General features: G+C 39.6%; 1 protein-coding gene across 1 annotated transcript in view; it reads right to left on the reverse strand.

Moving 5' to 3' along the window:
- Positions 1–17039, reverse strand: part of SELENOF (selenoprotein F) — a 36010-nt gene that overhangs the window by 12362 nt on the left and 6609 nt on the right. The window contains exon 2 of the mRNA XM_070405515.1: positions 14315–14482. Within this exon, the coding sequence (XP_070261616.1) occupies positions 14315–14482 (168 nt within the window). The remainder of the gene's footprint in view (positions 1–14314; positions 14483–17039) is intronic.

The following is a 17039-nucleotide window of genomic DNA, read 5'->3' on the forward strand; positions in this document are numbered from 1 at the left end:
TTTCCAACACTAAGCATCTAACGACCAGTTGGCCGTTCAACCAATCAAAGTGTAATATGCTAATGATATGCTAAGGCTGCTCAACCGCTCGCTATGACGTGCACTGACCACCAGGGGGCAGAAAATTGACTGGTCAACCAGTTGCTCTGACATGCACTGACCACCAGGGGGCAGACTTTCTCACAGGTAGGTTAGCTTGCTGCTGGGGTCTGGCTGATTGGGACTGAGTGAGATGGGCTGGACATGCCCTGGGGCCCTCCTGTGGTCCCTCCCCGGCTGGCCAACCTCCCGCATCTCTCTCAGCCCCAATCGTGCACCAGTGGGGTCCCTCGGCCTGGCCTGCGCCCTCTCGCAATCCAGGACCCCTCGGGGGATGTCAGAGAGCCGGTTTTGGCTCGATACCACAGGTGCATGAATTCGTGCACTGGGCCTCTAGTCCTGTATAATAAAGAGGCAATATGCAAATTAACCCTCACACCCTCACAAGATGGCTCCCTATGGCCAGGCCGGCAGGGGGGGTTAGTGAGGGACGACCAAACGACTGAACAAGCAGGCTGCGTGGGGCAACCAGGCTGGCTGGGGGTGCCATGAGGGGCGACCAGGCTGGCAGGGGGGGCAGTTGGGGGTGACTAGATCGGCGGGGGGGGGGGGGGGGGAGGGGGGTAAGCAGTTAGGGGCAACCAGGCTGGCAGCGGGGGGCAGTTAGGAGTGACCAGGCCGGCGGGGGGGGGGGGGGGGGGGGCAGTTAGGGACGATCAGGCTGGCACACAGAGGCAGTGAGGGGCAATCAGGCTGGCGGGGGGGGGGGGAGGGGGGAGGAGGACAGTAAGAGGCAACCAGGCAGGCAGGCGAGTGATTAGGAGCCAGCGGTCCAGGAGTGTGAGAGGGATGTCCAGGATCAGGCCTAAACCGACAGCTGGAAAACCCCCAAGGGGTCCCAGATTGGAGAGGGTGCAGGCTGGGCTGAGGGGACCCCTGCCTCCCGTGCACAAATTTCATGCACCGGGCCTCTAGTTTAATATATTTGTATTGGTGATGATATCCGTGACTCTAAAGAAACATGACAGTAAGAAAATCATGAAATAAACTAAGTTAAACTAAATATCAAAATTTTCATATAGCATGGTACTGTTACATTAAACAAGGAGGCCATTAGACTGGGTTGATTCTAAGGCATTAGCAGCCTATGTAAGCAAACCAAAACCTAAGCCTGTAAAATGCTTCGAAATTAAGAAATCAAAACCTAAGACAATCAGATACACCAACTAGTCTTTCCCAAATAAGGCAACTGCTTAAACTATAGTCAATCAAATAATTTCCTTGCTTTGCTTCTGCATTTTTCTATAATAAAAGTCTTGCCCCTAACTTCTGTTGGTGGGATGCTTCTAACCATTTCTATCTGATGCTGCTAGATTTGAGTTGATTTCTGCTCAAACTATTACAAATTTTAATATGCCCCAGGTTTATCTTTTATCAGTACAGTGAAAAGATCTCAAGTTATAAAATCAAATGTGTATATAGTCCAATTCTGGCTCCACCATTTACAAGCATGTCCCCTTGGATGAGTCACTCTCTCTGAGCTTCAGTTTACTGTTTGAACAAAATATATTCACTATCTGCTGGAGTGGTTATAAGGAGTTAATAAAAAAGCAAAAATCCTGGATTTTTTAGATGCTCAATAAGTAACAACAGCTATTATAATACTTTGATACTGATGGTTAAGCTTAACCATTTTCATAGTTAATAGTTTTTTCTGTTCTGGGACTATTCAGGGATATCATTCATTATTCTTCTGTAATCAGAATGGCCACTCCAAAAATTTCTCAAGCTTTCAAATTCAAATTATGTTAGAGCAGTGTTTTCAACCTTGACTGTACACTTGAATTAGTTGGAAAGATTTTGAAAATTACTGATCCCTGGAACCTACCCCAGTCCAATTAAGTTAGTATATTTGTTGGTGAGATCCAGGCATCAGTATTTTAATTCTTGTTACTACTTTAAAAACTACCCAAGTGATTACAATGGGCAGCCAGGGATGAGAGTAGAATCATTGCCTTGAACTATAGCCAACTATTAATGAGGCAAAAATTACAAAACAATCAAACAGTAGGCTTTTGCTCAACAAACTAAACAAATTCTAAAAGGTAAATCAGGTAAGGATTGACTAAGCAAGACAAATGTTGCACTATTCTGTTTTCCTTTATGAAGTATTGCTTGTGGCCATTCTTATTTTCGAAATCCTCTTTTATTTAAAGGCAAAACTTTAGTATTACTGAAACTCAATAGGATGATTAGAAAAAACTGCAAACAGTTGGAATATTAAGTTGCAATATGAAGAAAATGCTCTAGTAGGTGAAACAAAAGGAAAATTTTAACTGCTGAATAGAATTCAGATTTGAGGAGTAACTATTTTATAGGTCTACTGAAGGCTTGCCTTTGAATAAAATGTAGGAATTTAAAAATAAGGAAATATAACTCTAACATGATAAAAGCTGAGTATAAAGTTAGACTTAAATGAAAGACAATTATGTTACACTCAAATATATAAGTGAGCCACCCTTCAAACATTAATTTTATTCAGTGTAATTTCTCAAAATCAATATTACTCCTTTCAAACATGCAGATTTTTAGCAAAATTTGGCCAGTTAATTTTCAGGGAAAATGTTTTCACTAAAGCCACATGGTTAGTGATCTACTGATGTTTTAAGTTGTTTTTTTTTTTTTTTTTTGATGATGTTTTAAGTTTTAATTCATTATTCATCATCAAATCATTCCATATTTTCTGATATTTTAAAAAATGCCTGGAGTGCTAGAAACAATATGCTATAATTACACATGGACAAATGATTAGGGTAATAATTCTTTTGTGATCTAATAGCAAGCATTTGTCAGGATTTCACTTTAAGGCACTGAAGCAGCAGATATGTAAGGCAAATGGTGTATCTGTTGACACTTCCATAAATACTCTAAGGACATTCTTACATAGGAATAATGAATGAATATTGAGGATTTGGCAAATATATTTAAGTTTTACCTTTTAGCAAACCAAGTTGGAAAGTAGAATTCTATATTATACCCCTGAGATTCATTTTTAGGTGCTGTCTACTGCTCTCTCTCTCTCAAAAAAAAAAAAAAAAAAATCTATTCAACTCAAAAAACAAAATAAAGCAATGTATCACTACTAGAGGCCCAATGCACGAAATTCGTTCAAGGGTAGGCCTTCCTTCCCCCGGCTGCTGGCACCAGCTTCTCTCCGGGTATTGGCACCCAGGCTTCCCTCTGGCACCCAGGACCCGGGCTTCCCTCTGGCTGCTGGCACCTGGGCTTCCTTGGCCTGGTGCTGCCGGTGTCTGCTGCCACCCCCCCACCCTTCCTCCTCGATTGATTGCCCTGCTGGCCGGTGGCCTGGGCCTCCCTCTGCGGGGCGATGGTGGGTTTCCCTGACCAATTGCATCGCACCGCCTTGGCTGGCCTGGCGCCAGTCTGTCATAGCATGGTCGTCCTGACAGTTGTTCTGCTGTTTGATTTGCATATTATGCTTTTATTATTATAGATACCTAAGGAAGTTCCTTAAGTTGAAAACTTATTCTATTACACTATTAAAATATTATTCCTTTTTGTATCTTTAGTTTCTGCCTTAAGATAGAGAAAGCTATACAAAATAATCAAGGTAACATTTACCTAACTCAAATTAGGCTCTAAGGAAGGTAAGAATACACTGGGGGAATTGTTCCATAAACATACAATCACTGTTCCACTAAGAAAGCTCAATGAAAATGTACAAAAATAAAATAAAATTAGAAAAAAATCTTTCTTTGACATTACTCCATTCTAAATTGGAACATTCAAACTCTAAAATCTGAGGAATAAAAGAATAAGGTTTCTTTCAATTCTACGAAATGGAATAGAATTTGTACATGCACCTAAAACAATTTCATCAGTAGAGTTGAGCATGTTTGATTAGATTTTCATCTAGAAACAAAACCACCCACAGATAAAGACATACCTTCATACATACTTAAGCTGCAAGTATGAACAATCCACTTTATCACTTGGGAACAATGCATTCAATTCTACAGATGCTTAGGAAACATACAATGAAAGGAAACAACTTAACACAACATCACTAGGTCAAATTATCCAAAAATTTGGTAAAAATGAGTCTAAGCTTAAATATCATAGTAAATAGTTTGTTTGTTTTTTAAACTGATGTTTTCTTTTTAAAAAAATATATTTTATTGATTTTTTTTACAGAGAGGAAGGGAGAGGGATAGACAGAAACATCGATGAGAGAGAAACATCGATCAGCTGCCTCTTGCACACCCCCCACTGGGGATGTGCCCGCAACCAAGGTACATGCCTTTGACTGGAATCGAACCTGGGACCTTTCAGTCCGCAGGCCGACACTCTATACACTGAGCCAAACCAGTCAGGGCCATAGTAAATAGTTTTTAATAAAACCACCAGGCCTCTTCATAATAAGTAAAAATATTTTAGAAAATGGCATACTATTTAGTATGAAGTATTCAATCATAAAAATTCAATGTTTTTTTTTTTTTGCTCCTAAGTGTTTTTTAAAAATATACAACCTATTTCCTGTTAATTTGAAAAACTGAGATCCAGACAAAATATGGTTCAACATCCAACTTTCAACAGCCTCATCAACGGAACATGAAGGTTCTATATATGGTAGCAAAAGCTGCTTTTCAAAAGAGAACACATTTGTGTTAGTGTTACTATCACCACTCCATTACTGAAAAAATTGACCCTCATGGGTAGCTCATTTGGTTAGAGCATTCGTTGTCCTGATACACCAAGGTTGCAGATTTGACCCCTGGTCAGGGCACATATGAGAAGCAACCAATGAATTCACAAAATAAATGGAACAACAAATTGATGTTTCTCTCTCTGTCATTCTCTCTCTTAAAAAAAAAAAAAATTAAAAATGTTCCCAACACTGATTATTCCCAACCACTTAGACAAAACACTGTCTACATCATCCACAAGGAAACAATAAAAAGAGGAAAAGGTCACTGGGGACTAGAGACTCTGACTAAACGGTTAACAAAAAAAAAAAAAAAAAGAGAGAAAAATTTGTCATAAAAAGAGGCAATTATGATCATTTTTACAGATAATAATTACTTAAGATATTCTAAGTTTAAGAATAGATACAGCCCTGGCCAGTGTGGCTCATTTGGTTGGAATGTTGTCCTGTACACTGAAAAGTCAAGGGTTTGATTCCCTGCCAGGGCACATGCCTGGGTTTTGGGTTTGAATCCCAGGCCAGTCAGGGTGCATGGTGCATGGGGGAGGCAACTGACTAATGTTTCTCACACGGATGTTTCTCTCTCTCTCTCTCTCTCTCTCTCTCTCTCTCAGAATCAGTGAACATGTCCTCAGGAGAGGATTAAACAAAAAAGAACATAAAAATCCAAAACCTTTAACAGTATTATTTAAAACTTAAGAGCAGCAATATAAAATTTAAACAAAAGACTAGGCCATTACACACATTTTTATTTTTTACCTACTGTTTGACAGGTATACTATCAATTTTAGAATTCATGGCCTTCTAAATTAAAACTTTTAACACATTTCTTCAAAAAGTAAACTGCAAAGGCAGTTTGTTGCTAAGAAGTATGTTTTATTAAAAGTTACCCTCTGGCCCGGCCAGTGTGGTTCAGTGGTTGAGGTCACGGTTAAATTTCCAGATAGATGCCCAGATTGAGGGCTCGATCCCCAGTAGGGGGGCATGCAGGAGGCAGCCAATCAATGATTCTCTCTCATCATTGATGTTTCTATCTCTCTCGTCCTCTCCCTTCTTCTCTGAAATCAATAAAAATACATTAAAAAAAAAGTTTAGACTATGAGGGAAGAGGTGGGGTGAGAGGGTAAGAGATCAACCAAAGGACTTGTATGCATGCATATGAGCATAACCAAGGGACACAGACAGCAGGGGGGTGAGGGAATGTGCTGGGGCGTGGGGGTGGCCAGGGAAACATCAATGGGGGAAAAAGGAAACATGTAATACTTTAAACAATAAAGAATTAAAAAAAATGTTACCCTCTGTTGCTGTCCCCTCTCCTATCCATCACTGCCTTAAGGGGCTACCTTGTAATTAGTTGAAGTCCATTATAGCTTTCTTATGTTGGGGTGATAGGTTTCTCAAGTAAGAACACTGGGAAGCATTCTCACTCATCCCTTCCCCCTCCAATCCAGTTAAGTAAATAAATCCTTTAAGTTTTATTTTTTGCTTAAATCTTTTTTAGAACTGTCCCTTCTCTATCTTTACTACCAATGTTGGCTTAAGCCCCTATATCCTGCTATATGTTATTTTTCCAGCAACAGTATTCCCCTCTGCCCTATCAACTATGGTTTACACCAACAAATAAAGTTATTAAATTCTGAATCTGATGCCAGTCCATTGTTTTTAAAATTCTTTAATTTTCTCCCCTGCCTATAGGATAGAGTTCAAATTTATTGAGCAAGGTACATAAGCCCTACTTAATAGTCACCATCTTGCCCTAACCGGTTTGGCTCAGTGGAAAGAGCGTCAGACTGAAAGGTCCCAGGTTCAATTCTGGTCAAGGGCATGTACCTTGGTTGCAGGCACATCCCCACTGGGGGGTGTGCAGGAGGCAGCTGATCGATGTTTCTCTCTCATCGATGATTCTAACTATCCCTATCCCTTCCTCTCTGTAAAAAATCAATAAAATATATTAAAAAAAAAATAGTCACCATCTTTCATCATAATCAACCTATCTGATTTATCTTAGATAGTCATCTTTCTCATGACTGCCTTTTCATCAACTTTTCCTTCTGCCAGAGATGAGCTTATGATCTTTCCCCTGTTATTTTTCTAACTCAGCGGTTCTCAACCTGTGGGTCGCGACCCCTTTGGGGGTCGAACAACCCTTTCACAGGGGTCGTTGAAATACATCCTGCATACCAGATATTTACATTACGATTCATAACAGTAGCAAAATTACAGTTATGAAGTAGCAATGAAAATAATTTTATGGTTGGAGGGCACCACAACATGAGGAACAGTATTAAAGGGTCTCGGCATTTGGAAGGTTGAGAACCACTGTAATCTAACTTATCATAGGCATCAACTTCTATATAAACAGGTGGTAATATTTACCTGACCTGTTAAATGGTTATATCCTTCCTTCTATGTTTTCTTTTAATTGACTTTAAAGAGAGGAAGGGGGAGAGAGAGAGGAAGAAGAGGGAGAGAGAAAGAGAGGAGAGGGAGAGAGAGAGGTAGAGAGAGAGAGGGAGAGAGACATTGATGGGTTGCCTCCTGTACTGACCAGGGATAAAACCAGCAGCCCAGGTATGTGCCCCAACTGGAACCAAACCCGCCACTTTCTGGTATAAGGGAGGACGCTCCAACCAACTGAGCCACACTAGCCAGGGACCTTCTGTGTGTTTTCATAGCACATGAATCTTCTTTGTTTACAGTACACATCTCACTGAATTCTTATTTTTCGTCTGCCTCCCATCCCCCACTTAATAAATTTTAAACAGTTTATTTTTAATTCTTTTGTTGGTCACTTCCATAATGATTAACATGGTTATATCTATAGTTCTCAATATATCAACTTTAAGAGATTTATTGATTCCTCCATTCTTCCAACTTTTATTTCTGATTCTTTTAGTGGTTACCTTTATAACACTGGATATTAGGTTTTAGCCTAAGAGAATATGCTGCTAACTACATTCTAGTAGTCCATTTCCCTATTTCTTCTACTTTTCAAGTACCATGACTACTGTCTTATTTTGACATTCTCAGAGCCTATACTAAGAAGATATATTTAGTGTATAAATGGAAAGTTTATTTTGACTCTGAGGTAGGCATGTCTAGAAAATGTAGTTGTAAAATAACCCGAGGATAAATAATGAATTAATTTAAGGGCGTATGTCCTTTTTAAATATAGTATGCAAATGTGGCAGAATGTTTCAATATGCTTGGATAGAAGCTGGTCCTAATTTGTAAATACCTAAAAAAATTGACTACATTTACTGTTCATATTAAAGCCAGATGACCCTAGCTGGTTTGGCTTAGTGGATAGAGCATCTGCCTGTGAACTGAAGGGTCCTGGGTTCAATTCCGGTCAAGGGAACATGCCTGGATTGTGGGCTCAATCTCCAATGTGGGGTGTGTAGGAGGCAGCCAATCGATGATTTTCTCTCATCATTGATGTTTCTATCTTACTCTCCCTCTCCCCTTCTTTCTGAAATCAATAAAAATATATTTTAAAAAAAGCCAGATTAAATGTTACACTTAAAAAACATAAAATATTTAAATAATATTTTCAGTTCAATTAAATAACTACACAAAACAAACTTTAAAACTTGTTACACAAATATATGGTAGTACATATCTTTATAGCCACTTATAAGCTGTATGACATTAGGTAAGATCTCTGTGCTCAGACTCAACTATGAAATGGGAATAATAATGGTACTTACCTTACAGAGTTGTCATAAGGATTATATAAATTAATTTATATAGAGTGCTTAGAACAGCACTTTCATATAATAAGCACTTAATGAATGTTAGTGGCTATTCTTAAGTAAATATTTGTGTCATTATTTACTATTGTTGCTACTCAGGAGCCTTAGTGATTTTTAAACTGAATTTGAACTGTTGCCAAACATTATTTAGATAATTAAAAAAAGCTTCTTTGAGAATGTTTTTATATTGTAATTAGAATAATCTGTTGAAGACATTTATATTTTGTTTCCTTTGAAGAAATTAGTTCATGTATTGATACTACAGACAATACAAAAAAGTGCAGCTATTTTAACAACTGTGAAATTTCTTTAGTGGCTACAATTTCATGCATAGTTAGCTTAACTTTCATTTCATTCTTTTATGTTTTACACACTAATAGCATTCTATTTCTGATAGGCTGAAGCTTAAAATTTACTACTATCTTGAATAATGCTGTTTAAGCTGACTTCTAAATTACTCTTAAATTGGCTACAGAATTTCCAAGTAAACTGAAAGTAACTAAATGTTTTGGTTCTTTTACCAGAACTGAGAAAAGTTACATGACTTATTTTTAAAAAATTTATTTTTGTTGTTGAAAGTATTACAGATGTTCCCCCTTTCTTTTTCCCCCATAGGGCCCCCTCCCCCCTGAAAGTATCTGATAATTTTAAATAAGTAGTAGTGAAGGAATTATGGTAACAAAATGAACTATAAATGCTGACCTTCAGAGAGCTAATTCGGTGTTTTCCATTTAACTCATTCATTTTTTTTACAGTTACTATTAACATTTTCAAGATGAGAGGCAAAACAGCATAGCGGTTTAAAAGCTTGGAGCTCTGAAGTCAAATAACCTGAGATAAAGCCAAGATGTGGCACCCAATTGTTGGGTAACTTTGGGCAGATTATACCTTAGTTTTCTCTTCTGTTATATACAAACTAGAGGCCTGGTGCACGAAATTTATGAAGGGAAGGGTCCCTAGGCCTGGCAGATGATCAGGGCCGATTGGGGCCTTCTGGCTGCTGGTCAGGGCCTTCCTTCGTTCCGCAGTGCCCCTCTGGTGGTTAGTGCATGTCATAGGAAGTGATCAAACTCCCGGTCAAACTCCCGAGGGGACACTTTGCATCTTAGCCTTTTATATATATAGACTAGAGGCTTGGTGCACAAAAATTTGTGCACTCGGTGGGGAGGGGGCTCCCTCAGCCTGGCCTGTGCCCTCTCGCAGTCTGGGACCCCTCGGGAGATAATGACCTGCTGGCTTAGGCCTGCTCCCAGGTGGCAGAGGGCAGGCCCAATCCCTAGGTGCAGCCCCTGGTCGGGGTCAGAGCAGGGCCGATTGGGGAGTTGGGGCGCTGCCCCCTGTCATGCACAGAGCAGGACCGATCGGGAGGTTGCGATGCCACCCCTAGTCACGCTCAGGGTAGGGTCGATTGGGGGGTTGGGGCACCACCCCCTGTCACACTCAATGCAGGGTCGATGGGGAGGTTGCGGTGCCACCCCCTGTCACGCACAGAGCAAGGCCGATCAGGGGGTTGGGAGCTCCCCCCTGTCACGCACAGAGCAGGGCCCATCAGGGGGTTGAGGCGCTCCCCCCTGTCATGCACAGAGCAGGGCCCATCAGGGGGTTGGGGCGCCGCACCCTGTCACACACAGAGCTGCAGGGCGATCAGGGGGTTGGGAGCTCCCCCCGTCACTCACAGAGTAGGGCCGATAGGGGAGTTGGGGCACCGCCTTCTGTCACACACAGAGCAGGGCAGATCAGGGGGTTGGGGCACCGCCACTGTCACACTCAGGGCAGGGCCGATGGGGAGGTTATGGCTCTACCCCCTCACACACAGAGCAGGGCCCATGGGGAGGGAGGTTGGGGCACCACACCCTGTCACACTCAGGGCAGGGCCGATGGGGAGGTTATGGCTCTCCCCTGTCACACACAGAGCAGGGCCTGTGGGGGAGGTGGGTTGGGGCGCCACACTCTGTCACACACAGAGCAGGGCCGATCAGGGGGTTGGGGCGCCGCCACTGTCACACTCAGGGTAGGGCCGATGGGGAGGTTATGGCCCTACCCCATCACACACAGAGCAGGGCCCGTGGGGGGAGGTTGGGGCGCTCCACCCTGTCACACACAGAGCAGGGCCGATCAGGGGGTTGGGGCGCCGCACCATCACACACAGAGCTGCGCGGATAGGGAGGTTGTGGCCCCGCCCCCTGTCACACACAGAGCCACAGGGCGATCAGGGGGTTTGGGCAGTGTCCCCTGTCACGCTGATCCCGGTGCTGGGAGGCCTTGCGGCTCCGCTGATCCCGGTGCTGGGAGGCATATTACCCTTTTACTATATAGAATAGAGGCCTGGTGCATGGGTAGGGACCGGCTGGTTTGCCCTGAAGGGTGTCCTGGATCAGGGTGGGAGTCCCGCTTGGGTGCCTGGCCAGTCTGGGTGAGGGGCTGAGGGCCGTTTTCAGGCTGGCGGGTGACTGAAGCTCCCAACCGCTCCTTTTTTTTTTTTTTTTTTTAATTCTGGGCCAGCTTTAGCTCTGAGGCCTCGGCTGCTGAAAGCAGGTTTCTGGCCTTTGTTTACCTTCTGTATTTGATACAATGTTGCGGTCCGGCTGGCTGAAGCCTGGCTGAATAAAGCAGGTTTCTGGGGTTTTGTTTAGCTTCTATATTTGCAACATAGTTGCTTAGAGTTGCAGCTGAGAGGCCGGCAAATCAGGCGGGGAACGTTGGAGTCCGCAGTCACTGGAGCAAGCAAGCCTCCCTGTTCGTTTCAGTGCATGGCTGCTGGCCGCCATCTTGGCTGGCAGTTAATTTGCATATTGCCCTGATTAGCCAATGGGAAGGGTATCGGCCGTACGGCTAATTACCATGTTACTCTTTTATTAGATAGGATAATAGTATTTACATTATAGTTATTGTGAGGATTAAGTAGATAACACTTCAACACATAACCAAGGAAAAAGAAACACTCAAATATGAGATAATGTAATTATTATAACAAAACTAAAAATTCTGGAATGATTTGCTGGCTAGAAGTCACAAAGCTAGTAAGCAAGGAAGCTGAGATGAAAACGGAACTCTTCAAAAACTCTTATAACAGGAGAGAAAGGGATAAACTTCCACTGAACTATCCACATGATAATATTACCTCTGTACTCTCTGGCTTTGTTGCAGTGCAGGTAAATGTGAAGGCAGAATATGATACACATAGAAAATGGGAATGCTACTATATAAAGCTGGCCAATTAGCATTAGTCTAACTCCAACTAGGTAATAGGATGAGAAGTGGAGAGGATCTGACTATATTCTTAAAATTATTTTATACCCTACGTATTTAGGTCCACTTATTCGAATCTAATGAATTATAATAATTATTGAGAATACTTTTATTATGTTTTAGTATTATCTATAAAATAGATTTTTAAGTGAAAAAAGAAAGAAAGAAAAAGTTCTATGGCAAATACCTGAACTATTGGGCTATTTGCCAGAATCAGTTACGATATAATTTGGGGATCTGCAGGCTAGACTTCTACTGGTATTCTGTGAATGAGACCAACATGTTCCAAAATTCAAATAAAAGAAATCTCTTCTTAATCTGTAGAGTTAAAAAAAAATAACTTTTAAAAGTTTCTCTTTTCTAAAACTTTCTTAAACCTCTGAAATCTGTTATCAAGTGTTAGATTAAAAATACTACTGAGAAAGGGCAATAAGTAAAAATAACGTTTCTATGCACTTAGTTTATAGTTTGGGCACATCTGATTTCAGTCAAAGGGCAGAACCTCTTAACTGACTTTTAATTATAAGGGAGTGTGTGTCGTAAAAATTGTTTATTATAGAGCACCCCTTGTTATTGAATCCTTGAAATTTTGTGTCTCGGGAAATAATAACTGTTGGTTGAACAGTGCACAGACCTTGGAAAACCATAGAATAATAGCTTAAAGATGAGAGGTTGACTCATACAGATTCCTTCAGCAATTTATCCCATCAAAATCCCAAAAAACGACAACAACAACAACAAAAAACAAAAAAACCAAGGGTCCTACTAAACTAAGTCCCGTGTAAACTTGTTTAAATTTTATTTTCAGGCAAAACGACTAACATATTATGGAAATCTTCTAAACATTAAACTATATTATTGGTATATTTGAAACAAGAAAATGAAAAACACAGAAGACTTGAAAGCCAATTTTGGAACTGGAAATTTCAGGTTGAAAACCGAGAAATCAAGTATTAAATTATGGTTGAATACTAACATTTAAAAAGTTTTTCTGCTTATTTTTCTTTAGAACTATAAAACTGTATTTAGTTTTAGAAATAAACTTTTACTTCCTAATAATGAGAAGATACAATTACTGTCTGAAAGCTTTACAAACCGTTAATCCTTAACTGTATGTTAACACCTCACTATGTATAAGTGAAAGAATATGAAAAGGAAACATAGAGATGCCACCTTTTTTTTCACTCATTCCCAAACACAGAGATCTCACTAATTCAGTTTTATTTGAATAACATAAATGATCTTTTCAGGGTTCTTTACAATGTAAAGAAATCTAAGGACTGTAATAAAAAAGATTTAACAATTAAAGTTTTTTAATTTATTGAAAAATATTTTAAGTTCACTGTATATTTTCAATGAATAAGGCTGTTGAACTAATGATTTACACAGACTAAGAATTACTATCTTGCCTAGAAACATTAAACTGGGCATCCCTCATGAAGATGTCATCTTGGATAACGAGCACTAATTTGAATGTTAGATAATGCTTGTACACCTACATCTGTTTCTGTATAGTGGCACATCTGGCACTATGGAGTGGCTAGTAGGGCATAATACTTCAGTGTTAGGTTCTTTACATGTATATTTAGAACCATTTCTATGCAAAATGTGTGTATATGGTTGTATGCATACCTCTTATTGTAAACCTATATACTGTGAAGAAGTAGTTGACTTTGACACTTAAAAAACAGAAGCAATACTTGATTTACTTTTGTAAATATTTAGGATATTTTAAATAAATGCATGTCCAATAACATTAAAAAAAATTAAGGAAGTTAACTATTAATTTCAACAGTGGGTCAAAACATAGCAGATTTTATTGAACAGTTAGAGCTACCTAACCTTGGTGTTAAAGGTGAGGTTGTGCCTGGCAATACTAGTAACATGTGTGTAAATTAACAGATCATGTTAACCAGATTAAAAATTGTAATTTTTCTATAATTTTGTGCTAGGTAATGGGTGTTTTGTTTTCACCCCAAATTTCATTATAAAACTGATTTTTGAATAAAAGCATCTGATTAATTATTTCTTTGACTTCATGTGGCCATCTTTTGGAAAGAATGGGGAGCTTCAGGATCTAAGCATGCTATAGTAATTCTGCTCCCCCTCTGCAGGACAACATGATAGCATGGGGTCTTGGCATGTAATCATACTTTTCCTTCCTGTTTGTTTTGATCTAATGGGACAGGAAAGAAATCCATTTTAGTTTCTAAAACTATAAAATGTAAAAGCTGAAGACTTCTTTATGTATATTCAAGCTGATTTAGTATTCTACCTTATCTTAACTAAACCATCTAATGCAGCAGTTCTCAACCTGTGGGTCGCGACCCCTTTGGCGGTTGAACGACCCTTCCACAGGGGTCGCCTAAGACCATCCTGCATATCAGATATTTACATTACGATTCATAACAGTAGCAACATTACAGTTATGAAGTAGCAACGAAAATAATTTTATGGTTGGGTCACAACATGAGGAACTGTATTTAAAGGGCCAGAAGGTTGAGAACCACTGATCTAATGGGAGAGAGATACTAGAAAACGATACCTTTTTGTTTTCAAATTGTGCTTCTTCCTGACAGCATCCTCTACAGTCAGGATCCAGCTGAAGCAGGTTGAACTGTCCAAGAAGATCACAGGAGCTGCAGAGCAAGTTGCTGGAGAAGCCTAACTCTCTGCAAGCCTCTGATGAAAACTCTGCCCCGAAGGCAGATATCTGAAAATAAAAAATAGAAATAAAACTTAATTCCATATTTACATTATAAAGTTTCCCAAAAGAGAGAAACCAGGATTGTCAAAATCTAACACACTGGAGATAAGTTACTCCATAACCTTATATGAGTCTTTGTTCCCTCTTACTCATCCCCACATAACTTTTTTTCTTAAAAATGTGTCATCATTCAAATTTAGCTAAAATATGGGTTAAAAGATATATTATCTCTTTAGATATGTATATTGCATATAATATCTTTTATTAAATATTCGATAGTTTTTAAAAACAAATTTCCATTATATTAAAAAACTTAATACCTGTTTATATGGGTCTATGGAGTAACATTAACTTCTCTATTCTTGATTCCGACTACATCCTACAGAATTATCTTCACTCACATGTAGGAGAGGAAGAGTGGAAAGGGGAATGGGAAAGAATAGGAGCACATCAGAAATAAAACTTTGGAGTTTAGGTACTAGCTCCACCACTTACAAAATGTGTGACAATGGACAAGACAACCTCACTAAGCATTAATTTTCTCACTGATAAAGCAAAGAGCAGTACTTCCTACATAAAATAGTTTGCAGTTAAAAAATGAAATGACTTATGTAATCAATCAGAATGACTGGCAAGAGCAGGCTTTCAAAAATATTAGTCTGTTTCCCTCACCCATTCTTCTTTCATGTTTCAGTGAATGGGGCATACTTGTATCTGTCTAAACTCAATCCCTTTACCTGTGCTTCAGATTCTAGCCTCTGCCATATACATAGGGACTTAATTTTACCAGTAATGGTAATTCTTCTGTGTATTCAAGCCCTAGATTCTAATTGTTCTCCCCACATTCCACCATTTCTACAATGTTACTGTAGTCTGGTTTCTGATTTTACTACTCGACTAAACTTGCCCCAAATCAGTAATACAAAGGCATTCAAAACTTCTCCTCCAGTTGCCCCTTCCATGGGCTTGTCCCCTTCCTCCTTCCTCTTCTATGCATTTCTTAATGTTATTGTTTGTCATTTCTATTTTTGGTTCTCTCTTTGGTGTACATACTTTCATAAGCAACTTTTTCTCCCGCATGGCTTTAAATACTGATTTACTGAAAACTCCCAAGTCTTTTCTTGAATGGCAAGCTTCCAACACCAACAGCCTACTTGATGTCTCATTTAGATGTTGCAAAAGGCACCACAAATTCAAAATCTCCAACAGTGAAAAAACAAACAAAAAAACAAAGCAACCCCCTCCCCCCAAATATCCAACAATGAAACTTACCCTTTTCTCCTTAAATCTATTCCTACCCAATGTAATTCAGTAAAAATGGTACCATTTTCCCTGACCAGGAAGTTGCCCAGGTCAGTCATTTCAGATTGCACACTTTTCACCATTCTTACAACCAATTAGTTAACAAGTTTTGATAATTTTGTTTCTTATAGAGCTCTCAAATCTTTTCCTGTCTCAGTGGCTTTTAAATGGTCACTGACAGCTGTACCTCTAATTACTTCTCCAATCCCATTCTACTTTTCAGCTATAATGAACTCCTCAAATGAATAATCATGCGATCGTACTACTTGATTTTATTCTTACATTTATTGAGCACCTACTGACAGGTGGCATGACTATACAAAACATGTACTGAAGTCTGACATCATCTTGATTTAAATCCAGCACAGAGCAACCTAACTTTTGAGTTTCTGAATAGGAATCTCAGAGTTTTGACGAGCAAAGGAGAAAAAGCAGAGTGGGTACTTAATAAATGTTAGCATTATTCCCACCTTCCACTGTGAAAGTATACTTAATAACTACAAAACACTATGGGTTGATTAAAGCATTGTTCTCTGCACCGAAGAGTAGTGGGTTCAATTCCCGGTCAGGGTGAGTCCTGGAGGCAGCCAATTGATATTCATTCCCCCCCTCCCTGCTTCCTCGTTCTGTAGAATCAATGAAAAACATATCCACGAGTGAGGGTAAAAAACCCCCACTACTTATGTTTTACTCATTGTTTAGACATAGGTCAGAGGATAAGTGTATGGGAAATACAATGTATCTTGAGCTTCATGAGTGAAATTTTTTTTCTGGTTCTTCTACCAATGATTTGGCAGACTCAAGCTTTGAATCTGAGAACATTAGAACATATTTTTAAGCACTTCAAGATAAACCCTAAATGCTAAAAATACAGAAGAGGAGTTCAAAATTATGCCTACTCATCTTTTTATCACCAAAAACTAAACAGCATTTAGTGCACATTAAGGTCAAATATTTAATTTTAAAATAAGTAGCCAGACCTGTAAAAAAGATGTAGATTTTAAGGATAGGGTAGGACTGTGGTCGGCAAACTGCGGCTCGCGAACCACATGCGGCTCTTTGGCCCCTTGAGTGTGGCTCTTCCTAAGCCTTAGGAGTACCCTAATTAAGTTAATAACAATGTACCTACCTATATAGTTTAAGTTTAAAAAATTTGGCTCTCAAAAGAAATTTCAATCGTTGTACTGTTGATATTTGGCTCTGTTGACCAATGAGTTTGCCGACCACTGGGGTAGGATAACCCTGATTGGGTTAACCATTT

This window comes from Myotis yumanensis, unplaced genomic scaffold (assembly GCF_028538775.1).
Source record: "Myotis yumanensis isolate MYYU_CA2020_CCGP unplaced genomic scaffold, mMyoYum1.0.hap1 SCAF_2, whole genome shotgun sequence".
Lineage (NCBI taxonomy): Eukaryota > Metazoa > Chordata > Mammalia > Chiroptera > Vespertilionidae > Myotis > Myotis yumanensis.